Here is a 26415-nt window from a genome sequence, read left to right as displayed (position 1 = left end):
GGTGCTTTGGTTGAAAAGTGGGGTTGGGGAGACCTGAAGCCCTTTTCTTACCTACTAATGACATTTTTATAAAATGTTTAGGGTCTTAGGGAGTACAAATTGAAAACCGTTGAATGAGATTAATACTAAATAATAATAGACATCATTGACACTGAAATAGTCTATTGAGTCTAACCCATTGCAAATTTTATCTCATTTAAGCCTCATGATAATTTTATGCTAAAATAATGTGAATATAACAGTTGTTATTGCTATTTTATACCCATGTAGGACCCCATCCATTGGTTATTCTTTATTGAAGTAGAACTCTGGAAGAATACTGGTTTTATTATGGCATTGGCACTAAAATCAAACAGATGAAAGATCAAGATGAAAATTTTAAACCTAGAAATGTTTTTTTAAACAGGGAACAGGAAACAAATTTTATTTCTGATCACAGTTAATGAGATTTCCGTGGTTAATGCCATTTGTGAATTTTACCAGTATCAGTACTGTTTTATCTTTAGGTCATATTTTCTGTTAGACTTATTTTCACTGTGTTATAATCCTTATTTTTGTTCCATTCTCTTTTATTTTCAGAACTTGGAAGACGGACACAGCTCAGCAGTTGCTGCCCACTACAATAAACTTGAGGAAACTGGTTTAGAGAAGCGTAGCCAAAGTCGAATTTTTTACCTAAGAAACTTTAATAATTGGATGAAAAGTGTCCTTATTGGTATGATTAGTTTTTTTTTTGCTTTTCAGAATTTTTTAGTTTAGTTTATATGTCATTTTTTCCCTCCCCCAGATGTTTAACCATAGACCAAGCTACTAGATTTTTAATTTCTGTGCATTTGATTATCCTGCCTTGACTTAATAAAGCTGATGCCAAAACTAGGCTTTCAATATAAATTCTATTGGGACATACTTTTGATTGACTGCATTAGATATTAATGAGTATTTAATTGCTGTTCAGTTAATAAGGCTTTCAAAAGGCAGTGTGCTCCTTTTATACTTTGAATAATACCTTAATAGTTTTAGATGACTGCTTTAGTTTGCCAAAGGCTGCCAATGCAAAGTACCAGAAGTGGGTTGGCTTTTATAAAGGGAATTTATTTGGGGTAAAAGCTTACAGTTTCAAGACTATGAAATACCCCAAACAAGACACCATCGGAGGCACTTTCTCACCAAAGTCACCTACTGATGAGCCTATTGTCTGACCATGTGCAAAGCCAGATGGCTGCGGATCTCCACCAAGGTCTTTGCCTTCCTCTTCAATCGCACTGTCATTCACTCAGCTGTGAGCAATCATGCATAGGGCTTGTCCTCTTCCAGGCCTCCTTTCTCAGTCTTAGCTGCTCTGCTTTCTTCCCAAGTTCAGCTGTGAGTTGTCAGGCACATGGCTCTTCTCTCCCTGGGCCTTGGCTCTGTGTCTCTCGGGCTTCTGTTTTCCTGCAGTCCTCTCTCTCATATGCCATGATCAGTATAATATGGCAGCTTCCTGTTCCTCTGTGTCTTGTTAATATCAGACCCAGCAGGAGGGTGAAGATTCAACCTGAGTCACACCTCACTGATGTAATCCAGTTGAAAGGGTCTCACTCCCATAGGAGTGGATTAATTAACAGTCTTTCTCTTTTGAGGATTTATAAAAATTTCACACTGCCACCATGACCTTAATTCCATTTCACTTCAGGGATTTTGGAGCAATGACATGATTTGGATTAAATTTTCAGGCTCCATTAAATCAGTAAAATTGCTGGGAAAATGGACAGTGTCATGGTTTTTCATCTCTAGGCCTCAAATGAGTTGGTAAAAGTCATGGATATGTTTATTCCATTGAACTTTTTTTTCTTTTTTTCTCTGTGGAGAAAAAAGTTTACATTGGGGAGTAATGAAGACATTCAACGTTTTGTAGCCATTTTATCTTGACATTCACTTGAGAAATTAAAATGGAAGTCAGTGAAGGAAATAGGATTCAGAATATAACTATTGCTTTGTATATCCAGCACATTAAGTAATCAGACTTTTACATGAGTTTAGAGCATTTCTCAAATCTCTTGACGCTTTTGACATTTCTAGTAAAAAGATTTTGCTTATTTATTTATTTAGTGAAGTACCTGGAGCCAGGGACTGAACCCAGCACCTTGCATGTGGGAAGCTGGCACCCAGTCACGGAGCCACTTCAGCTTCCCTGATTTGGTTTTCTCCCTTGTCATGCTTGTTGTTTGTTTTTTTGTTGTTCCAGGAGGCACTGGGAACTGAACCCGGGACCTCCCATGTGGTAGGCAGGCGCTCAACTGCTTGAGCCACATCCGCTCCCACCTTTTAATTTTTTAATTCTAGAAAGGTGAGACTGCTTTCCTGATTATACACTGGAGAGATCAAAGTGCTAATTAACAGTACCTTCTACTGACTCTTTTGTTAATTTACTAATTTTTAAACATAAATTTAATCTATTAATTTTATTCTAATAACATACCTACAAACCAGAGTTTGCCCCTTTTAACTACATTCAAATATATAATTGAGTTGTGTTACATTTACAATCACCATTACCACCATCCATTATGAAAACTTTTCCATCATCCCAAACAGAAACTCTGTACCAAGTAAAGTTTAACTCTTAATATTCCTTACCCCCACACTGGCCCCCTATAATCTGTATTCCTTTGTGCTTGTCCTTTTGTGCTTGGCTTACTTCATTCAGCATGTTTTCATGGTTCACCTGTGTTGTCATATGTATCAGAACTTCATTTCCTTTTGCAGTTAAATTATAGTCCAGTGTGTGTGTGTGTGTGTGTGTGTGTACTGCATTCTCTCTGTCCATCTGTTGGTGGACACTTGGATTGCTTCCATCTTTTTGGTAATTGTGAATAATGTTTTCATATTTATTTGATTTTTTTTTGCTTTATCATTTTCAGACCCTTATGTCTATATATTTTTCATATCTGTTCTTTGTGGCTATGATGGGGCTAAATTGAACATCTTAAATCTATGTCATGTTACATATGATAGCAGCTTGACTTGAATAGCATATACACATAATGTTCCTTGACATCTTCATCCCTTCACTTTTTTGCTGTCTTGTTACAAATTATATCTTTATATATTGTATGTCTAAGACCATAGACTGATCATTATTTTTTATGCATTTGCATTTTAGAACCACTAAGAAGTAAAAAGTGGACTTATATACTAAAAAGTGCAAAATAATTGTACTGACATTTATAGTTACCTGTAAAGTTACCATTACTGGAGGTCTTTATTTCTTTATGCCACTTTGAGGTCTCGTGTCCTTTCCTTTCAGTCTTTAAAACTCTGGTCATGCTCCTTGTAGGCAGATCTAGTAGTGACATATTTGCTCAGCTTTTGTTTATCTGGGAATATCTCTCTCATTTTTGAAAGACAGTCTCACCAGATATAAAATTCCTGGTTGGCAGTAATTTTCTTTCAGCCCTTAAAAATATATTTTGTCGGGGGATGGGTACAGCACGATAGTGGCAGAGTAAGGCGCTCCCAGAGTCAGCTCCTGCTACAGGGCAGTTAGTAAACACCCAGAACTATCTGAGCTAGCTGAAGCACCTGTTTGGGGGCTTCAGAAAGGCATCCTAAAACATCCTGGAAGGAATGGAAGGAGGAGGCTGCCCATCTGCAGAGAAGACTCGTAAGTAGAACGCTCCACACCCAGAGGCCAGTGCCCATCCTCCACTGGAGGCACAAGCCACCTCGGGAGCTGTTCCACCACTGGAATTGAAAGCTCCACTTCCCCAAAATGGGGGAGGAAGAGACGGTTGGGCACCAACTTCAGCTACTGATGAGTAAAAGTATAATCCTGAGAACAGCTAAAGTTTGAGCCAGTCCAAGTCAGAAAGAGGCCGGGAGCTGCCATCTTAATTCCATGCCTGGAACAAGGGTAAGTGGGGCGACTGAAAATCCCAGGGCTGGTGGGAACCGGCTTCTTTCCATCCAGGTCAGATTGCAGCTCTAGCCTAAGCCCCAGTGCCACCTCTGACAGGGAGGAAGCTGGAGGGACCTATGCCAGCCTCCCGGGAAATTCCTGGCCAAGCCATGAAGGCTGGTGATTGCCCCACACTGGTGGTGCAAGCCACCCCAGGAGCTATTCTGTGACTGGAATTGGAAGCTCCATTTCCCAGAAAAACAGGAGGAGGAGACAGTTGGCTGCTGATTTTGGCTACTGATTGGTAGACTCAGATGGCTAAGGAATAACCCTAGGAACAGCTAGGGTGTGAATTTGTCCAAGTCGGAAAGAGGCCAGTGGCCACCACTTTTACTCTGCCCCCAGCCTCAGGGGTATCCTGGCTGACCAAATATCACAGTGACGGTAGGAACCGGTTTCTTTCACCCAGATCAGCCTGCAGCCCTCGCCTAGGCTTCATTCCCACCTCTGGCAGGGAGGAGGCTAGCTACCTCTGCACCAGTCTATCCAGGTAACCGAGGGTACCTTTGGCTGGCACACGCTGAATAATCGGAAGTCTGCTGGGGCAACTGTGGTCATCTTGGACCTGCACTGCATAGATTGCTGCCCACATCTGCAACTCCATCCATGTCCCAGGCAGGGAAGAAAGGGGCGTGAAGCTTCATCAGTCTCTCTGGGCAACTACAGTCTAGACCTGCACGACTTGGATTATTCCACACAGCTGTTACTCTGTCCCTTTCTCTGGGAAAGGAGAAAGTTGGGAGAAGCTTCATCAGTCCCTGGGGCAATAAGGGCTGCTTGAGCCTCCACAGTTTATAGCACAAATTACATCCTTGGCTTCTACTGCACAACCAGCAAGGGAGAAAGGTCAGGAAGGCCTAAACTAGAGAGAAAAACTGCGCTCAGAATAAATACTCTAGTAATCCAGATGCCAAGACACCAACCAAAAACTACAGTCCACACCAGGAAACAGGAAGCTGTGGCCCAGTTAAAGGAAGAATATGCCTCCAGATGACGTAAAGGAGTTGAGACAACTAGTCGTAGATGTTCAAATCTCCTTAATAAATTCAATGAGATGGCTAAAGAGATTAAGAATATTAAGACACTGGATGAGCACAAAGAAGAATTTGAAAGCATGCATAAAAAATCTTATGGGAAGGAAAGGCGCAATAAGTGAAATTAAAAAAACATTGAAATCATGTAATAGATTTGAAGAAAGATAGATAGAAGAAAGGATTTGTGAGCTTGAAAAAATGGCCTCCAAAGGTGAACATACAAAAGAACGAATGAAGAAAAGAATGGAAAAAATTGAACAAGGTCTCAGGGAAGTAAACTACAGCCAGAAATGTGCAAACGTATGCGTCATGGATGTCCCAGAAGGAGAAGAGAAGGGAAAAGGGGCAAGAGGAATATTTAAAGAAATAATGGTAGAAAATTTCCCAACCCTATTGAAGGACTTAGATATCCATGTCCAAAAAGCACAACTTTTCCCATCGAAAAAATCTGAATAGACCAACTCCCAAGACACATACTCATCAGAATGTCACATGCCAAAGACAAAGAGAATTCTGAAACAGCAAGAGGAAAGCAGTGCATAACATATAAGGGATACCCAATAAGATTAAGTGCTGATTTCTCACCAGAAACCATGGAGGCAAGAAGACGGGTCTGATATATTTAAGATACTATGAGAGAAAAACTTGCAGCCAAGAATTTTATATCCAGCAAGACTGTCTTTCAAAAATGAGGGGAAGATTAGAATATTCACAGATAAGCAAAAACAATTTCTAAGCAAGAGACCAGATTTTCAGGAAATACTAAAGGGTGTGCCAGATCCTGAAAAGAAAAGACAGGAGAGAGAGGCCTGGAAGAGAGTCTAGAAATGAAGATTATATTAATAAAAGTAACATTCAAAAGAATGGTGAAAATAAATATGAGAGATAAAACTCAAACAGGAATAAACTTAACCAATGATGTAAATTACTTGTATTCAGAAAACTGCAACCCAATGTTAAAAGAAATCAAAAAAGTCATAAATAACTGTAAGTACATTCCATGCTTATGGATTGAAAGACTAAATATCATTAAGATGTCACTTCTACTCAAATTCATATATAGATTCAATGCAACCCTGATAAAAATTCCACCAGCATTTAAAAAAAAAATTTGAAAACACAATTATCAAATTTATTTGGAAGGGTAAGTGGTCCTGAATAGCCAGAAACATAAAAGGAAAAGCAAACCCTCATCTCCGGACTTAAAATCATACTACCAAGCTATAGTGGTAAAAACAGCATGGTACTGGCATAAAGACAGACACATAGACCAATAGAATCAAATTGGTGGTTAGAAGCAGACCCTCACATGTATGGTCAAGTGATTTTTGACTAGCCTGTCAGACTCACACAGCTTGGGCAGAACGGTCCATTCAGCAAAATGGTGCGGAAAGAACTGGATATCTATAGCCAAAAGAAGGAAAGAGGACCTCTGTCTCACACTTTGTCCAAAAATTAACTCAAAATGCATCAAAAACCTAAAAATAAAAGCAAGAACCATTAAACTTCTAGAAGAAATTATAGGAAAATATCTTCAAGACCTGGTGGTACGTGGTGGATTCTTAACGGAGATAAGAGGACTGAGATGGACTACTGATGCTTAATGTATATAGAAGTTTTAATTAGCTTTCCTTAAAAGTATGGAAATGTATAGAATGGATGGTAACAAATAATGAGTAATAGCTAGTTTATAAATGGGGATGTGGCTGAAAATGGTAGTCTAGGGATGTAAATGCCAATTGACAGAATACTAGAGAATAATCTAGGAACTGAATAGCACAGTAAACCAAGAGGTGAATGAGAATTGTGGTTGATGGTACAGATGCAAGAGTGTCCTTTGTGAGCTAGAGCAAATGTATATCACTACTGCAGGGTGTTGGGAATGCATGGGAAAAATACAACTGGAATGACCTGTGGACTGTGGTTAGCAGTAATAATATACTTGCACCTATGCCAAAGACGTACTGTTTTGATAATGGGGCAGTATGGAAAATGTAAGCCAAATGTTTACCATGGACATGGTAACAATCATGATATTACCTTATCTGTAACAAATGTTCCATCACAGTGTGGTATGTTGATAGAGGGGTGTTGCTTCGGAATTCTGCACATGTGCATGATTGTTTTATAAGTTTACAATTTCTGTCATAAAAAATATATTTTAAAAATAATAGACTGGTTTAGGGGGGAAATACACCAAATGTAACATAAGGACTATAATTAGTAGGAAGATTTTAACAATATTTTTTCGTAATTTGTAACAAACATCTCACAACAATGCAAGATGTTGGTGTAGGGTTGATGTATGGGACCCTTGTATGATACGCATGTTTGCTTTGTAAGTTCACAATTTTTACTATACGCTTAATTGTTTGTGTATGTTCATATATAGATGACATAAAGATAATAGGGAAGGTTGGGGGAAAATACTTTGGTTAGTAGTAATATTTTGACAATGAGAACAATGTAAGGTGTTGGTGGTAGGGTGATTCATTAGAGTCCTGTATACTGTTATATATGTTTGTTTTGTACATTCACAACTATTACTATACACTTATTGTTTATGTATGTTTGTGTGTAGGTGATATATTTCAATAAATTTATATATATAAAACCATGGAGGCAAGAAAGCAGTGGGCCTATAGGCTTTCTTGCCTCCATGGTTTCTGATGAGAAATCAGCACTTAATCTTATTGGGACTTCCTTGTACATAACACACTGCTTTTCTCTTGTAGCATTTAGAATGTTCTCCCCCTTTGCGTACAACTGTTTGCTATGTATCTGGAGTTGTTTTTGAGTTTATCCTATTTGGACTTTTTATTCTTGAATGTGCATATTCATATTTTTTGATAAATTTGGGAAGTTTTCTTCCATTATTTCTTAGAATATTCCTTCTTCCCCTTTCTTTCCTTTTTTTTTTCCCGAGACTCCCAGATGCATTTATTGGTATGCTTGATGGTGTTCCATAGGTTTCTTAGGTTCTGTTCACTTTAATTCTTTTTTCTTTCTGCTTCTCAACCTGAATCATTTAAATGTCTTGTGTTTGAGTTTACTGATTCTTTTGCCAGCTCCAATCTGCTGTTGAAATCCTCTAGGATATTTTTTATTTCAGTTACCGTGGTCTTTAATACCAGCATTTGTTTGGTTCCTTTTTACAGTTTTTATCTTGTCCTGTTTTCTTTTATCTCCTTGAGCATAATGAGGATAATTTTTTAAAAAGTCTTTGTCTTATATTCCCAGAGTCTGGTCTTAGTGGTAGTTTCTGGGTTTCTTATATTGTTCCTTTGGATCGGTCATCAGTTCCCGTTTCTCTGTCTTGTAATTATTTGTTGGGCGCTACATATTTTAGTATTTTAACATGTTAACTCTGGGATTTAGTCCCTTTAGTTCCTTAAGTTTGCATCCAGCTAGTGATATGACAGATTTCCTTGCATGCCAGGAGATAGGTAAAACACACACCGCAAAGAACACCTTTCGCAACCTTCACAAATTGTCTCTGAGGTGACTGGTGCTTTCCTTCAAAGTGTAGTCTTCCTGTCAAGAAGAACGTGAAGTGTAGAGTGCTTTCAGTCATTTCTGAGACTGAGTCTCGTCCTAGGCTTATTTTTGCCTGTGGCCTTAGGAATTCCTGTCTATAAGAATTCAAATGCCCTTTGGGCTGCCTATGAATTAGACTTTCTCCCCTTCTTCCTGAGTGCTCTATTATTTGATTTTTATAGCAGGTAAGCCTTTGCCCAGGCAGCTTTTAGTTAATTGTTTCTTACACTGCTTTAGCTGTCAGCAAGCTGCTTTTGCTTGTAGGGCAGATTGTGGAAGGGTGAGCCAGAGACGAGTTTCCTGGTTCAGTTTTTCAGGCTGCCACCTGATAGATTGGCACTCACATACGGGCACCACAGTGTGTACACAGAGTTTCCCTATGCTCCCCCCAGAATGGGGAACCACAGAACATACTGGGGACCACAGAACGGGAGTCTTGCGCCTTCCAGAACAGGGCCAGAGACCATAATGGGAGTTCAGGCTGGCTCTGTACCTCCCTGGGGAGTGTGGGGGCAGGCAGGGGCCAGCAAGGGTACTAATTTTTTAAAAAATATGAAATCCTACTGTTTTTTAAAGCTTTGTTTTCTTGACTCACCACTTGCCTAGTTACAGCAACCCTTTAACTTTTTTCCAGAGTTTGAGGAAGATGGCTCTGCCAATTTTTGCTAGTTGGTCAAAGATTCTGTGGGAGAATGGCAGCCTGGAATGTCTTACGCTACCATCTTTTTCAACCAGCAGCCCCACATTTGTTTTTAGTAGTCATGTTTTCTTAGAAAAATGTGAATTGTTTTCTCTTTGCCACTTGTCAACTAGGGTAATTTTGCGTGGAATTCAGATTCCTTATTTTAAGGTTAATATTATGAGTGCATTTTTAGCCTTTCCTCTTCAAGGTTCTCTCTGGACCTCATTTCTTTTTCTCTTTTCTCTTCATTTCTTATCATCTCCAATGATGCAGATAACTTACCGTTGGGTTGTTTTTTGTTTTTTCCCTATGCTATTAATGTAATCATATTTTTTGAACAAGTATTTTTGAGTCTAGCTTTATCTTCCACATTGTGTGTATGTTATCTGTACAGTCAGAAAAACAAAGTTTTTTAAATGACTTGAATCAGATTTAGCTAAAATTTCTCTCTCAGCATATTCATGGTATTGTTTCCTGATTCAGCTGTTCCAGCAACTCTCAATGAGTGTTCTCTGTCTGCACCTGGCTTTCTGACCCTAATGAAATCATTGCAATTTGTGCCAACCTCCCTCTTTTCTCAACACTCATTCTTTGTCATCATTCTTCTCTTTCCTTTTGGTGCTTATATTTTAGTAAATAACTGAGTACTTACCTTCAATGTGATAAAAATTCATTTGAAAATATTTCGTGATGATCCCCCCTCATCAGTCTTAATGTATGGAAATACAGGGATTTTATAATCATTGTTTTATTCTTTCAGTATTAACTTTTATGCTCTTAAGATTCATGGCAGGAAGTTAAATATGAAACATGTGCTTTTGTGTCCTACAGATAGTTACAGGCAGACGTATTTGTAAAGAATATTTTGGCTATCAAAATAGTATATATGAAATAGATAGAAGAACCTATTTAGGATTCAGTACTGTGTCGAGTTTTAGAATTACTGAATATTTCCGGTTGTCTGAGCAGATTTTTTTTTAGATTTTTAAATTATTTCTCTCCTCTCCCCCCCCCCCCAGTTGTCTGCTCTCTTTGTCCATTTGCTGTGTGTTCTTCTGTGTCCACTTATATTCTAGTCAGCAGCACCAAGAATCTATCTCTTTTCTTGGATCATCTTGCTGCGTCAGCTCTCCATGTGTGCGGCGCCACTCCTGGGCAGGCTGCACTTTTTTCATACTGGGTGGCTCTCCTTACAGGGTGCACTCCTTGCATTGTGGGGCTCCCCTATGCGGGGGACACCCCTGTGTGGCATGGCACTCCTTGTGCGCATCAGCACTGCAAGTGGGCCAGCTCATCACACAGGTCAGGAGGCCCTGGGTTTGAACCCTGGACCTCCCACGTGGTAGGTGTACACTCTATCCATTGAGCGAAATCCGCTTTCCTGTCTGAGAATATTAGGATGCCTTCTTTTACCTGATAATTGGACCATTTGGCTATTGATGTATAGGACCCTGCTGATTTTATTTTTTGGCTATTAATGTGATTCAGTAGATTGGAATGAAAGAGTTCCTTTTTACTTCAGGGGCTTTAAGGATTTTGATGATGATAAAACTTAGGAGGTGTAGTTTTTTTTTTACTAGTTCTTATATTTCTTTTAACTGATAAGCCTGCATCTTTATGAAAATCAAGCACACTTATGAACCCATAGCTACTTTCGTTTACTTAGATGTATAATCAGTAAAATACTTAGCTTTGGAAACAGCTAAAAAATATTATGAGTAACTAGTTTCTTTTTCTTATTGTGAACAAGTGTTAGGTGTTTTTTCTATTGATTGGAATTTAAAATATCTATTCTTTAATGTTGAATCAAATTCTGAAAGTAACTTTCAAAAAGTAGTCTTTCTGGGAGCGGCAGTGGCTCAAGCTGGTGGGTACCTCCCTCCCACATGGGAGATCCCAGGTTCGGTTCCCAGTACCTCCTAAAAAGAAGAGCACAAGGAGCAGACAATGCAAACAATGAGGAGGGGGAGAAATAAATAATAAATAAAACAGATCTTTTTAAAAAAAATCTTCTTTTTAAAAATGCTATATATTTTAATCTTTAAGGCTAAAGGATCAAGTTAATTTTACTCTTAATTATATTTGGAAATGTTTACCAAAAGTTACGAATAAACTTTATAAATGTTTAGTAGTTTACATTACATGTCAGGCAGAGGTTAGCTGGTTATTAGAGGTAAGTTATGCTTTGGTAAAATGTAGAGGAGATAATTTATTGTGACTGTTTTCTCTCTTTTAGGGGAATTTTTAGAAAAAGTGCGACAGAAAAAAAAACATGGTATCACTGTTTTGGACCTGGGATGTGGTAAAGGTGGAGATTTGCTCAAGTGGAAGAAGGGAAGAATTAACAAGCTAATTTGTACTGGTAAGAGAAATAAATGGTGTAGAAAAGAATAGTTTGTGGTCAGGGGAATGGAAAATAAGAAGGATCTCATTAGCGATATGACACTAACAAACTTTTATGGCATGATTTTTGGGGGCCATGTATTAGGTGTTTTTAAAAAGGAGTTATAAGACATTCCTGATATTTTTACAATACAGTTAATGTGCCTGGGACAACTTGTCTTTCTCAAAGGAAGAAAGCCATATCTAAAGGACAGACTTGAAAAAGCTTCCACTGGCCAAATATAGGTCAATTTAAACATCAGGAAGACTAATAAATGAAGTGGATCGAAACATATCAAGTAAAGAGTAATCCTCATTGCTTGCCTCTATTCTGAATGGATAAGGGAGGGGGGTTACTATGAAGAGTTATCTTGCCAATTCTGTATGAACCATATTCATTGTAATCTAATAGTTGACAAAGGAAATTTCCTCTTCATTGAAAATTCATGACTAATTTATAAATGCAGGAGGAATGAGAGAATTAGAAAAATAGCTATGTTCCCACCCTTGATGAAATAAGTGGTCTAGGTAATGATCATGAAAAGCTGCTAAAGCCATTAGGTGAAATGTTGATAGGAACTTAATAAATGAATAAATGAAGCATCTGAGACCACTGATCATTCTTAACACTAAAAGTGGGACACGCATCCTTTTCTTCCTGTCATATTCTTGGCAGGAAATACATAGCACTACCTATGAAGTACTGCCTAAGTTAGCAGTTCTTAACTCTTAGTTTGAGAACCCTGTACACAAATTTTGAGGACCCAAAAAGATTTTATGTGGGTTATATCGGTTGATATTTACTGTATTAGAAATTAAAACTAAGAATTTCAAATTCTTTTTAAATTCATTAAAGAATACAATTTAGTGAGAAGACCGCCAGTGTCTTACAGTTTTTTCAAATCTCTTTAATGTCTGGATTAATAGGAGACAACTGGATTCTCATGACTGTTTCTGCATTCAATGTGTTATGTTAGTTGATAAGGAGTTACAAAGGGAAGGAATATTTTAATACCCCTTTCCTCTAAATGTGGATATTTTTCTCTGATACTAAATCAAAACTCAACAAGTCATAGTTCCTTAAAGATTGTTGCAGTGTGGACTCTGAAAACTTTGGTGAACTTCTTAAACTCTATAACATTAAAATTCATTTAGCCTATCTAGCACTTTGAATGGATCTTTTTGTCTTGAATGATTTTGTAATATTTAGAAAATACTGCAATGTGTGTAGACCTTATTTGGATCCTTATTCAAACATATCCATTGGGAAAAAGTTGTTTTTTTTAGATAATTGGAGATAATTGGATATTTAATAGGATGACCATGTAAGTGTATGACTTTTTTGCCCAAGCTGGGATAGTTTTATCCTGGGACAAATGCTAAACCAGACGAAACAGGTTTTTTCAAGACTGCTGGGCAGCCCATTAGATATGGTCACCCAATTATTTTGCTGGGAAGGATAAAGATATCATGGTTCTATTTAAAAAATAGTTTTAATCTGTCAGATATATATATATATACACTGAAGTATTTTTGGGTGAAGTGATAAGATAACCAGGGATTTTCTAAACTGAAACAGTGTTGTGGGGAGAAATGAAATAAAATCAGGTATTGCTGATGTTTAAAGCTGGTTGATGGATGGGTACATGGCAGTCATTGTATTACTCATTTTACTCATGTGTATTTTTAAATGCCTGTTAAGTTGAAAACAAGATTCAGAGTTGAGGGAATCTATCAACTAGGACAACTCCATTACTATTACCTTTTTTTTTTTTTAAAGATTTATTTTTATTTATTTAATTCCCCTCCCCTCCCCCGGTTGTCTGTTTTCTGTGTCTTTTTGCTGCGTCTTGTTTCTTTGTCCGCTTCTGTTGTCGTCAGCCGCACGGGAAGTGTGGGCGGCGCCATTCCTCGGCAGGCTGCTCCCTCCTTCGTGCTGGGCGGCTCTCCTTTCGGGTGCACTCCTTGCGCGTGGGGTTCCCCTACGCGGGGGACACCCCTGTGTGGCACAGCACTCCTTGCGCGCGCATCAGCACTGCACATGGGCCAGCTCCACACGGGTCAAGGATGCCCGGGGCTTGAACCGCGGACCCCCCATGTGGTAGACGGACGCCCTAACCACTGGGCCAAAGTCCGTTTCCCACTATTACTTTTAAAGATATGTTGAGTTTACATTTCATAATGATTTTCATTTACATAGTGAATGCACAGTGAATGAAAAATTTATATATACATATTTTTTATACTAAAAAATATGATAAAACTTGGTTTAAAATACAGACTTCATTTAACTGTTTTGATTAATGAATAAATAACACTTACCTCAAGTTCCTTTTGTTTATTTTTATTTAGTTGCTCTTTCCAAGTTTAAATGTGAATTTTTTTACTAGATTATATCTCATTTCGCTTTACCAAGAATTTGAGGTGGAATTTTTACTTTCTTGTGTTTTCTTCTCCTTAATAGAGATCCTTGTTGGTAAATTTTGCTATTTGATCAAGTAAAGGATTCAGTTATTCTCAACAGCTTTGCTTTTATTTTTCAGTCTTTCAAACTAACATATTTTTAAAACTTTTTAATTTGAACTTACAGGGCAATTGCAAAAATAATACAAACGATATAAAGAGAACTCTAACATACCCCCTTACCCCTTCAGATGTTCAAATTGATCAGTTTTTAACTTATTTTGAAAAAAATTTCAAACTTACAGGACAGTTACAAAAGTAATACAAAACTCACACATGCCCCTATCCTTCCAGATACCCAGTCCATCAATTATAATATTTTCACACTTGCCATATCATTTTATTGGTCTATTATTCTGTCTTTCCATGTATCTGTTCATCTCTCTGGTTATTTGTTAGTCCATTTTCTGAACACTTGAATGTAGATTGCAAATATCATGCCCCTTGAACACTTAATACTGCCATGTGCATTACCTAAGAACAAGGTTATTTACTTATGTAGCCACTCTAAGGTCTTTCTTTAAATTTTGGAAATTTTTAGCTGTTATTTCTTTGAATATTCTCTCTGCTTCTTTCTCTCTTCCCCTTCTGGAGTTCCCACAGTGCATGTATTGATATTCTTGATGGTAACCTCATGTTCCTCAGCTTCTGTTCACTCTTCTTTCTGCTTCTCATAGTGGATGATTTCAATTGTCTTATCTTCACTGATTTTTTTCTTCTCCAACTCTAATCTGCTATTGAATCTCCAGGGAATTTTAAGATTGTTACTGTGATCTTCAGCTCTGTTTGGTTCCTTTTCACAATTTCAATTTTTTTGTGTTACTCTTTGTTGTTTTCCTGATTTCCTTTAGTTCTATTTTAAAAAATTTTTATATTTATTTACAATCAGTGGTATTTGGTATAATCACATAGTCGTACATTCATCACTGTCATTCTTAAAACTTTTTCATTATTTCAATAGTAATAAACAAAAAACAAACAAGAAAATTCTTCACCTCTCAATCTCCCTATGCTTCCCCTGCCATACATAGCAGCTATTTCTGGCTATTCTTACACCTTTATTTATTTTTTAGGCAGTTTTATTGAGATATATTCACATACCATATCATCTATCCAAAGTGTATAGTCAGTGGCTTTTAGTATAATCACAATGTTATGTGTTCATCACCACAAAAGATTTTAGAACAATTTCATTACTGTGTAAAGAAAAACTCCACAGCCCTTAGCAGCAGTCACCTCTCAATCCCTCTATCCTTCCCCAGCCCTAAATAACCACTAATCTAATTACATCTTTATAAATTCATTTATATTTACATTTCATATGAAAGGAGTTATATAATAGTACTTTGTGTCTGGTTTCTTTCACTTAGCATAATATGCTTTTGTTCTGTTTTGTTTAATATTAACAACTTGTAACATTAACATGCATTTGTTCAGTTTCAGAGTAAAACAATCTTATATGTGCAATATTACCATATTCATATTTCACATGAGGTTTCACTATATATACAGTTATGTTTATCCTTGTTTGTCTTTAACTCTTTGATCATGCTAGGATGATTTTTTAAAAATTCTTTGTCTGGTATGTCCCAACTATGGATCTCCATATTGAGAGTGCCTGTTCCTTTAATTTTCTCCTTTGCCTTGGCTATCACATCCTGCTTCTTTGTATATTTTTTATCTTTTGTTGAAACCTGGACACTTTAATATTTTAATGTATTATGGATGAAATGTAGACGCTGGAGCATCTATTCATCAAGGTGGAAAAAAGGAATACTTTCCCAGTCTTTGCGGATTGACCTGTGTGAGTGCTTTCCTTTAGAGCTTATCCATACATTGAGTTTAGAGAATAACTGGGCCAAAGTGTAGTAGCCTCCCTGGTGCTTTCTTTGCGCACATGTGTCTTTTTCTACGGCATGTGTCTGTGGTACTAGGAATTTCCCCATTTTTTTTTCCTCTCCCCTTCCCTCCCTCAACCCCCTTGCCCCAGTTGTCTGTTCTCTGTGTCCATTTGCTGTGTGTTCTTTGTCTGCTTCTGTTGTTTCAACAGCACGGGAATCTGTTTCCTTTTTTTGTCTTTGTTTTTTTAATGTTATATTCAAAAAATATGAGGTCCTCATATACCCCCACCCCCCTCACCTCACTCCTCCCACCATAACAACCTCCTCCTCCATCATCATGAGACATTCATTGCATGTGGTAAATACATCTCTGAGCACCGCTGTACCTCATGGTCAGTGGTCCACACCATAGCCCACACTCTCCCACAGTCTACCCAGTGGGCCATGGGGAGGACATACAGTGTCTGATAACTGTCCCTGCAGCACCACCCAGGACAACTCCAACCCCCGAAAATGCCCCCACATCACTTCTCTTCCTCCTGCTCCCTACCCCCAGCAGCCACCATGGCCACTTTCTCTACACCAATGCCACATTTTCTTTGATTACTAATCACAATAGTTCATGAATAGAATATATCAGTAAGTCCACTCTAATCCATACTCTATTCATCCATCCTGTGGATATTAGAATGGTTGTGTCCACTCCACATCTATATCAAGAGGGGGCTTAGATTCCACATGGATGCTGGATGCAGTTCTGCTTTCAGTTGTAGGCACTCTTGGCTCCCTGGTATGGTGGTGACCTTCTTCACCTCCATGTTAGCTGAGTGGGGTAAGTCCAATAAACCAGAGTGTAAGAGTTGCAAGTCTCTTGAGGCTCAGGGCCTGGCTATCACATGGTCAGTCCAGAGATTCAGGTCGCCTGGGTATACATAAAACCCTAGCACCAACTACAGTTCCGGTAAAAGTAACCGGAGAGGCTTGTGAACAAAGATCACATCTAAGTCCAGCTCCATCACACAGAAACACAAACTCCAAAGTAGGGCCAACTGACATGGCACTGAACTCCATCTGCAATGACCATAGAACCTGTGGGCCTCTGTAGGCCTCAGAAGAACCAATACCTGGGGTTGTATCTACTTCATCTATCTCTGGAACTCTGCTGAGGTGTGCATAAGGGCAACCCCTCTGATAACCTCCTGGCTCTTGTTGGAGACTCATAGCCATATAAACTCATTTGTCCTTTCCATTTCCCCTTTTTGTTCAGGTCAAAAAGCATTTTTAACTCCTGGTATTATATGTAGACTGAGATATTCTGCTGGTCCTAGTTGACCCTTTTATTCAGGGTCATTTTCTAGTTACATCATCAGCTGGTACTTGGTAGTAATCCATCGGCGCCAGGGAGGCTCATCCCCGGGAGTCATGTCCCGCATTGAAGGGAACGCAACACATTTACCTGCTGAATTTGGCTTTGACACTGGCCACATTTGGGCAACACGGAGGCTCTCAGGAGGTAACACTTAGGCACCCTGCAGCTCTAGGCCGTGTTCTTAATTCAGGTGCACAGGCTTACAAGCATAGTCATTAGTATCAAGCATTCATTGTTGAGCCTTTCTTCTTTTTTGGTCTTTTTGCCATTGCACTTGGAGGATTGTTGATGTTCCTTTAGGAACTATGATAGAGCTTCCGTGGCTAGGAACTCAGTACTCGCTCAGTTGTTGTTTTTAATTGTAACCACTATGAAAATATCCAAACATTTTTATGTACCCTGGATATATGCCCTGGAGAACTCCCTGCCAACCATGTTTCCCCTGGCAATAACATCCCACACCAGTATTCCTCCCCTGCCATTGTTGAACCTCTCTGTGATCCAAAACTTCTTCAAAAATGAGGCCCAATATATTGCCAGGTTCCATTAATAGTGAAATGGAATATAGTGATGAGTTTAAAGGTTAGCTATAGAATACATATTAATTTAGCAAAATTAAGGTAAAAATTAATTGGGGTATCAAAAAATTTAAAAATGCAAAAACTTTGTTTTTGATGTTTTGCCTTCCATCACTGTTATAAGTGTTGCCCTGTATACAGATTGGCAAGGCAACTTCTTCCATCATTTCCTCAGTGTCTACGTCCTTTCTGTTTCCTAATTATTAAGCTTCTCTTCACAAAAGTTTTAGATCACAGTAATTCATATATACAATATACAGTGCTCCCACATATCCAACATAAAACCCTTTTCCCTTCCACAGCAATGATCTTTTTACATATTCATACTATATTTACTGAAACTGAGGTACAGATATTGAGACAATAGCTTTCAAACAAGGTAACATTTGGGTTACATTGTGATTTATATTTTAGACTATAGAATTTTCTAAATTTTTAGTTATCTTATGTTTTACATTATGATTTACATTTTAGCCTATCAGCCCCTATATATTTTTTGTTGTAATTTAACATGTCTTATATCCATCCTTGCATAATCTTGAGGAACACTTCTATTGCCCACACTGTTACACTGATTCCATCTATTCAATACCTCTCTCCCCCTCCCCTTAGGGCCCACAGTGACCGTCAATCTTCATTGCTTGAAGGGCCATGTTCAGAGATACTTGCAACAGTGTTGAGGGCTTAACATGCTCAACTGCCTTAATGCTGGGAGCCACCATTTTTCTCGAGAGATACAGTTCCTTCTATATGAGAACATCAGTCCTCCCCAGGATGTGGGTATACCTTCACTCACATTATATGGGTCTCTATCCAATGATATAACCCACTATGGCAAAATGAGCACTCACACACTCCCTAGGAGTGTGTCCTGCGTCGGATTATTCCCTTTAAGCATCTTAAACAGGTACCTTCCTTATTATATTTTTGAAAAAGTTTTCTCGGCATTTTACTCTAAACCAAATACCTGACAATCTCCTATGTTTGTATGTTCCCCCACCCTCCCCCCAATTTCTTGGGCAATATTACCCATTCTCCCATCCCTAGCCCCCCTCAAGCCCGCAAAGCCCCACCCAAAGGTAACCCTATTCCATTTTATCCCTTCCTTGTATAAATACTTACCTCCAGCTTATCATCGATTTCACCCATGTAGGTGTCAGCTTACATCCTTCCTCTAACCACCCCCCCCCCCAATTTCCTTTAAGCCTATCATCCAGTCTAGCTCTCTGAGGCAGCTTGGTTTACTTATTTCATATCATTGATGTCATGTAGTATTTGTCCTTCAATGCCTGGGTTGCTTCGCTGAACATAAGGTTCTCAAGATTCATCCACGTTATCACGTGTGTTTGTAGTGTATTCGTTCTTAAAGCTGAGAGTATTCCATTGTATGTATATACCACATTTTCTTTATCCATTCATCCGTTGATGGGCATTTGGGTTGATTCCAACTTTTGGCAATAGTGAACAATGCTACTATTAACATTGGTGTGCATATATCGGTTTGTGTCCTTGTTTTCAGTTCTACTGGGTAATATACCCAGCAGTGGAATTGCTGGGTCATATGGCAAACCTATAGCTAGTTTTTTGAGAAGCTGCCAAACTGTCCTCCAGAATGGCTGGATACTTCTGCATTCCCACCGGCAATGCATGAGTGTTCCCATTCCTCCACATCCTCTCCAGCATTTGTATTCTTCTATTTTTTTTCGTAGCTGCCAATCTTATGGGAGTAAGATGTTATCTCATTGTAGTTTTTTTTTTTTTTTTTTTTTTTAAAGATTTATTTATTTTATTTAATTTCCCCCCCTCCCCTGGTTGTCTGTTCTTGGTGTCTATTTGCTGCGTCTTGTTTCTTTGTCCGCTTCTGTTGTCGTCGCGGCACGGGAAGTGTGGGCGGCACCATTCCTGGGCAGGCTGCTCTTTTCTTTTCACGCTGGGCGGCTTTTCCTCACGGGCGCACTCCTTGCGCGTGGGGCTCCCCCACGCGGGGGACACCCTGGCGTGGCACGGCACTCCTTGCGCGCATCAGCACTGCACATGGCCAGCTCCACACGGGTCAAGGAGGCCCGGGGTTTGAACTGCGGACCTCCCATATGGTAGACGGACGCCCTAACCACTGGGCCAAAGTCCGTTTCCCTCATTGTAGTTTTGATTTGCATTTCCCTAATAGCCAGAAATTTGGAGCATTTTTTCATGTGCTTTTTAGCCATTTGTATTTCTTCTTTGGAGAAGTGTCTGTTTAAATCTTTTTCCCATTTTAAAAATGGGCTTTTTATTTTTGAGATATAGGAGTTCTTTAAAAATGCAGGATATAAGTCTCCTATCAGAGATATGGTTACCAAATACCTTCTCCCATTGTGTAGGCTCTCTTTTCACTTTCTTGACAAACTCCTTTGAGGTGCAGAAGGCTTTAATTTTGAGGAAGTCCCATTTATCTATTTGTTCTTTTGCTGTTCGTGCTTTTACTGTGAAGTTCATGAAGCCATTTCCTATTACAAGGTCCTGTAGATGCTTCCCTACACTGCTATCCAAAGTCTTTATGGTCTTGGCTCTTATATTTAGGTCTTTGATCCATCTTGAGTTGATTTTTGTATAAGGTGTGAGTTGGTAATCCTCTGTCATTCTTTTACATATGGATATCCGGTTCTCCAGGCACCATTTGGTAAATAGACCATTCTCTCCCAACTGAGAGGATTTGATGGCTTTATTAAATATTATGTGACTGTACATATGAGGATCTATATCAGAACTCTCAATTCGGTTCCATTCGTCTGTGTGTCTCGCCTTGTGCCAATACCATGCTGTTTTCACTACTGTAGCTTTGTAGTATATTTTCAAGTCAGGTAGTATGACTCCTCCAATTTTGTTTTTCTTTTTCAATATGTCCCTGACTATTGGGGGCCTCTTTCCTTTCCAAATAAATTTCATAGTTAGTTTTTCTAGTTCCTTAAAGAATGCTGTATTGATTTTTATTGGGATTGCTTTGAATGTGTAGATCAGTTTTGGTAGGATAGACATCTTAATAATATTTAGTTTTCCTATCCATGAACAAGGAATATTCTTCCATTTATTTAGGTCTTCTTTGATTTCCCTGAACAGTGTTGTGTAGTTCTCTGTGTATAAGTTTTTTACATCTTTAGTTAAATTTATTCTTAGGTATTTGATTTTTTTATTTACTATTGTACATGGTATTTGTTTCTTGATTTCCTCCTGATCTTGCTCATTATTGGTATACAGAAATGCTACTGATTTTTGCGCATTGATCTTATAACCTGCGACTTTACTAAACTCATTTATGAGTTCTAGGAACTTTGTTGTAGACATCTCAGGGTTTTCTATGTATAGGATCATGTCATCTGCAAATAATGAAATTTTGACTTCTTCCTTTCCAATTTGAATGTCTTTTATATCTGGTTCTTGCCTCAGTGCTCGAGCAAGTACTTCTAAGACAGTGTTAATTAGAAGAGGTGAGAGTGGGCATCCTTGTCTTTATCCTGGTCTTAGAGGGAAGGATTTTAGGATTTCACCATTGTAAAGGATGTTGGCTGTGGGATTTTCATATATACTCTTTATTATGTTCAGAAAATTTCCTTGTATTCCAAGCTTTTGCAGTGTTTTTATCAAGAAAGTGTGCTGTATTTTTTCAAATGCTTTTTCTGCATCTATAGATATAATCATGTGATTTTTTTCCTTCAGTCTGTTTATATGGTGTATTACATTGATTGATTTTCTTACGTTGAACCATCTGTGCATACCTGGAATGAATCCCACTTGTCATGGTGTATAATTTGTTTAATGTGTTGTTGAATATGGTTCGCAAGTATTTTCTTGAGGATTTTTGCGTCTAGGTTCATTAGAGAAATTGGTCTGTAATTTCCTTTCTTGTGGTGTCTTTGTTTGGCTTTGTTACTAGGGCAATGTTGGCATCATAGAATGAGTTAGGTAATATTCCTTCCTTTTCGATTTTTTGGAAGAGTTTCAGCAAGATTGGCATTAGTTCTTTCCGGTATGTTTTGGAGAATTCACCTGTGAAGCCGTCTGGCCCTGGGCTCTTCTTAGTTGGGAGGTTTTTAGTGACTGATTCTATCTCTTTACTTGTGATTGGTTTGTTGAGATCATCAATTTCTTCTTTCATCAATATAGGCTGCTTATGTGTTTCTAGGAATTTGTCCATTTCCTCTGAATTGTCATTTTTGTTGGAATATAGTTTTTCAAAGTATCCTCTTATGGTAGTCTTTATTTCTGTGGGGTCGGTGGTGATATCTCCTTTCTCATTTCTTATTTTGTGTATTTGCATCTTCTCCCTTCTTTTCTTTGTTAGTCTCGCTAAGGGTTTGTCAATTTTATTGATCTTCTCAAAAGAACCAGCTCTTGGTTTTGTTTATCTTTTCAAGTGCTGCTCTAATCTTTGTTCTTTCTTTCTTTCTTCTTCCTGTGGGGTTACTTTTTTGTTTTTTTACTAATTCCTCCAAATGTGCAGTTCTTCAATTTTTGCTCTTTCTTCTTTTTTGATGTATGAATTTATGGCTATAAATTTCCCTCTCATTACTGTTTTTGCTGCGTCCCATAAATTTTTATATGTTTTGTTATCATTTTCATTGGTTTCAAGGTACTTATTAATTTCTTTTGAGATTTCCTCTTTGACCCTCTGTTTTTGTAAGATTGTGCTGTTTTATTTCCATGTCTTGGTGTGAAATCTGGGCCTCTGGCCCTTGCAGATTTACAGCTTCACTCCACTGTGGTCAGAGATATTATTTTGTATGATTTCGATCTTTCTGAATTCATTGAGCCTTTCTTTTTGGCCTAGCATATGGTCTGTCTTGAAGAATGATCCATGTGCACTTGAGTAAAATGTATAGCCTGCTGTATTCGGGTGTAATGATCTGTATATGTCTATTAGATCCAGCTCCTCTGATAAATGTTCAAAGTTTTTGTTTCTTTATTGACTCTCTTTTGAGATGTTCTGTCCACAGTTGATAGTGTTGTATTAAAGTCCCCCACTATAATTATAGAGGCATCTATTCTTTCACTTAGGTTTTCCAGTGTTTTCTTCATGTATTTGGTGGCCCCTTGTTAGGAGCATAAATATTTATGATTGTTCGTGCTTCTTGAAAGATTATCCCTTTCACTAATATGTAGTATCCATCTTTGTCTCTCACAATTGTTTTGCATTTAAAGTCTATTTTGTCTGATATTAATATAGCTACTCCTGCCTTATTTTGGTTATTGTTTGCTTGTAAAATTGTTTTCCAGCCATTCACTTTCAACTTCCTTGAATATCTGGGTCTAAGATGTGTTTCTTGTAGACAGCATATAGATGGGTCATATTTCCTTTTCCAGTCTTCCAGTCTGAATCTTTTGACAGGTGACTTTAATCCATTGCCATTCATTCTTATTACTTTCAGGGAATTATTTATGTTAGCCATATTTTCTTTGGACTTGTGTTTGTCATATTTTGTTTTTTTCTTTTTGTTTTTTAATTGCTCTTACCGTCTCCTCTAACTCTGTCTGTCCTGTTTTATTTTCTTCCTTCTTACAGAACTCCCTTTAGTATTTCTTGAAGGTCAGGGTTCTTGTTGGCATACTCTTTTAATTTCTGTTTATCTGTGAATATTTTGAACTCTCCATCATTTTTGAATGCTAGCTTAACTGGGTAGAGTATTCTTGCTTGTAAATCTTTTTCTTTTAGTACCTTGAATCTATCATACCACTGCCTTCTTGCCTCCATGGTTTCAGATGAGAAATCAGCACTTAATCTTATGGAGCCTCCCTTGTATGTGATGGTTCTCTCTTCTCTTGCTGCTTTTAGAATTTTCTCTTTGCCTTGAACATTGAATAATTTGACAAGTATATGTCTTGGGGTAGGCCGGTTGGGATTTATGCTGTTTGGGGTGCTTTTTGCTTTCTGAACATGTACATCCATCTCTCTTACTAGATTTTGGAAGTTTTCAGCCATTATTTCCTCCTTTCTTTCCCCTTTCCCTTCTCTTCTCCTTCTGGGATACCTATAGTATGTATGTTTGTGTGTTTTGCGTTGTCATTCAGGTCCCCAAGTCCGAGCTGGATTTTTTCTATTTATCTATCATTTCTACTATCTGTTTGATTTCAGATGTACTGTCTTCCATGTTGCTAATTCTCTCCTCTGCCTCTTCTAATCTGCTGCTATTTGCTGATAGTAAATTTTTTATTTCTTGAACTGTGGTGTTCATCACCATCATATCCGTTATCTTTTTGCGTATGTCTGCAATTTCCTCTCCGAGTGGTTTTCTTCATATTGTTAATCTCTTCCTTTACTTCATTAAGTTGGTGTCTAATATATGTTTTGAGATCTTTAATTACTTGTCTGATGTTCTGCTCCCCTTCCTGGTTTTTAGTTTGTTCATTGGATTTGGCCATGTTTTCCTGATTATTGGTTTGGGTTGTAATTTTTTGTTGCTGTCTGGTCATCATTTTATCTTGACGGGTTTAATCAGTTCCTTAGCTTCTTTGTCTAGGGGATTAATCAGTTGTTTTTTGTGCATAAGTGTTACATCTTCTCTTTGTCACTTTGTTCTTCTTACTCTATTTTCTTATTGCTGGCTAAGTTCACTTTGTAGGAAAATGTTAGGGCCAGGGAAAGCAAATGTATAAAGTAAGAAAAGAAAATGTATAAAGTACTATTGGTAATAAATGTTAACAGAGCAAAAATGTGCGATCCAGGAGAATGGATATTAGACTCATGTAAGTGTGTAGAGTTATAGCAGTAAGTAGAGTACCTATAATGAGACAATCAACTGGATATGGGGAGGAATATAGTATGAATTAAAAGGCCAGTGTTTTCATGAGAGAGGGAAAGAGAAAAGAAAGACAGTAATATCAAGATTGGATAAAAGACAGAAAACAGAACAAAGGTATTAGAAATAAAAAGCCAGACAATTTGGGGGCCAAAGAAAGGGAGGTGGAATGTAAGAGAAACAGTATATGATGGTAGAAAGATGTAGGGTTAAGGGGATAGTGTAGGTGGCCAAAATCAATACACACAAAAAAGAGGAAATAGAAATGAGTAAACACAGCAAATGTGAATCGCTCCCTGCAGCACCTATTATATAAAGAAAAGAAAATGAAAAAGAAGAAAAAGAGAGAAAAGAAAAAAAAAGAAGAAAAAACGGGGGGCGGGGCAAAGAAAAAGGGTGGGAAACAAGCATGGAAAAGAAAAAAAAAACTAAATAAATGAAAAAGCACCTTGAGGGATAAAACGGGAGAAAATACCAGGAGACAATGCAATATTAGCAACCATGAGAAAACAAACAAAAATCAAAACAAACAAAGAAAAAAGAACGAACTTTTCAAGCTAGGAATCCTCTTTGCAGTTAAATAACACGCTTAGCAATCTGACCTTCTCTCTTTCTCCCTTCCTCACTTCTCTTTCCCAGGGCAGCAGGAAAGCTGCCTGAGAGGTCCGGTAGGAGATGCAAGTAGGTCCTTGTTGAACCAACTCAACACAGAATACTATGATTCTTTATTTCCAGTGTGAGAGCACCTACACCTAACCAGAAACACCAGATATGCTACTGGAAGCTTGGATAGGACCTCCTACAGTCCCTCCCCCTTAGGTGTGCTAGGAGAGGTCTAATTGATTTTCTGACTCCACTTTCTCCCAGACCAAGTTTCCAATCCCAGGACGGTTAGGTAAATTGGGCTTTCTCAGCAGATTCGCCTCTCCTTTCTTCCCAGACTCTCCCCAAGTCAGCTGGTACACTCCTCCAAGCTCAAGGAGAAAGAAAAAAAGAAAAGAAAAAACGCGGAGGGCTAGGGTAATGAAGGACCTCAGACAGACCTCAGGACTCGGTGGATTCGGGGATGGGAAGTCTGTGATGTTGCAGATTCAAGGTGTGTGAGTCTCTGGAGCATGCGCCACCAGGGTTTAGGGGACACAGACCTGGTAACCACACATCCGGTTAATACGGGGTCTGGGAACACCAAAGCACAACAAAGTTTTCAGGGATCGCAGCCTCAAGGCTGCCAGCCCTAGAGGGAGGGGTCCCCCACACAATTTCTGACCTCCATGTCAGAAACCCAAAATTCCACCTCTCACAAGAATCTCTTCTGTCACTGTCTCATCAAATCGACATCCAGACACCTCCCACCCTGCAAGCCCCCGAAATAGCCTGCTCAGGGCTTGGGAACACCCCAGCCCTACAAAGCCTTCAGGAATCGCCGCAGCCGAGCCGCCAGCCCCAGGGGGAAGGGTCCCGCCCACAACCTCCGACCTCCATGCAAGAGACCCAACATTCTACCTCTTACAAGAATCTCCTCTGTCACCGTCCCACCAAATTGACGTCCAGACACCTCTTGCCCTGCAAATACCCGAAAGAGCCCGGTAGAGCATGACTCCAACCCTACTCAGCCGCTTCTTTGCAGGAGAGATTATGAGGTGCACTCACTCAGACGCCATCTTGCCCCACCTCTCTTTCTTTTTGTTGTGTCATATTGTGTGTCAGCTCTCCGTGTGTGCAGCGCCATTCCTGGGCAGGCTGCACTTTCTTCCGCTCTGGGCAGCTCTCCTTACGGGGCACACTCCTTGCGCATGGGGCTCCCCTACATGGGGGACACCCC

General features: G+C 38.7%; 1 protein-coding gene across 3 annotated transcripts in view; it reads left to right on the top strand.

The window, feature by feature from the left end:
* Positions 1 to 26415, top strand: part of RNMT (RNA guanine-7 methyltransferase) — a 57413-nt gene that overhangs the window by 6416 nt on the left and 24582 nt on the right. For 2 of the 3 annotated variants that reach the window (XM_004470018.5, XM_012529620.4), the window contains exons 3-4: positions 580 to 715; positions 11427 to 11552. In XM_004470018.5, the coding sequence (XP_004470075.2) occupies positions 580 to 715; positions 11427 to 11552 (262 nt within the window). Of the gene's footprint in view, positions 1 to 579; positions 716 to 11426; positions 11553 to 25533; positions 25690 to 26415 lie in introns of all 3 variants that reach the window. The other variant, XM_058277260.2, reaches the window with a different exon arrangement.

This window comes from Dasypus novemcinctus, chromosome 16 (genome assembly GCF_030445035.2).
Source record: "Dasypus novemcinctus isolate mDasNov1 chromosome 16, mDasNov1.1.hap2, whole genome shotgun sequence".
Lineage (NCBI taxonomy): Eukaryota > Metazoa > Chordata > Mammalia > Cingulata > Dasypodidae > Dasypus > Dasypus novemcinctus.
Note: the sequence above shows the minus strand (reverse complement) of the source record. Positions and strands in the feature narration are given on the sequence as shown.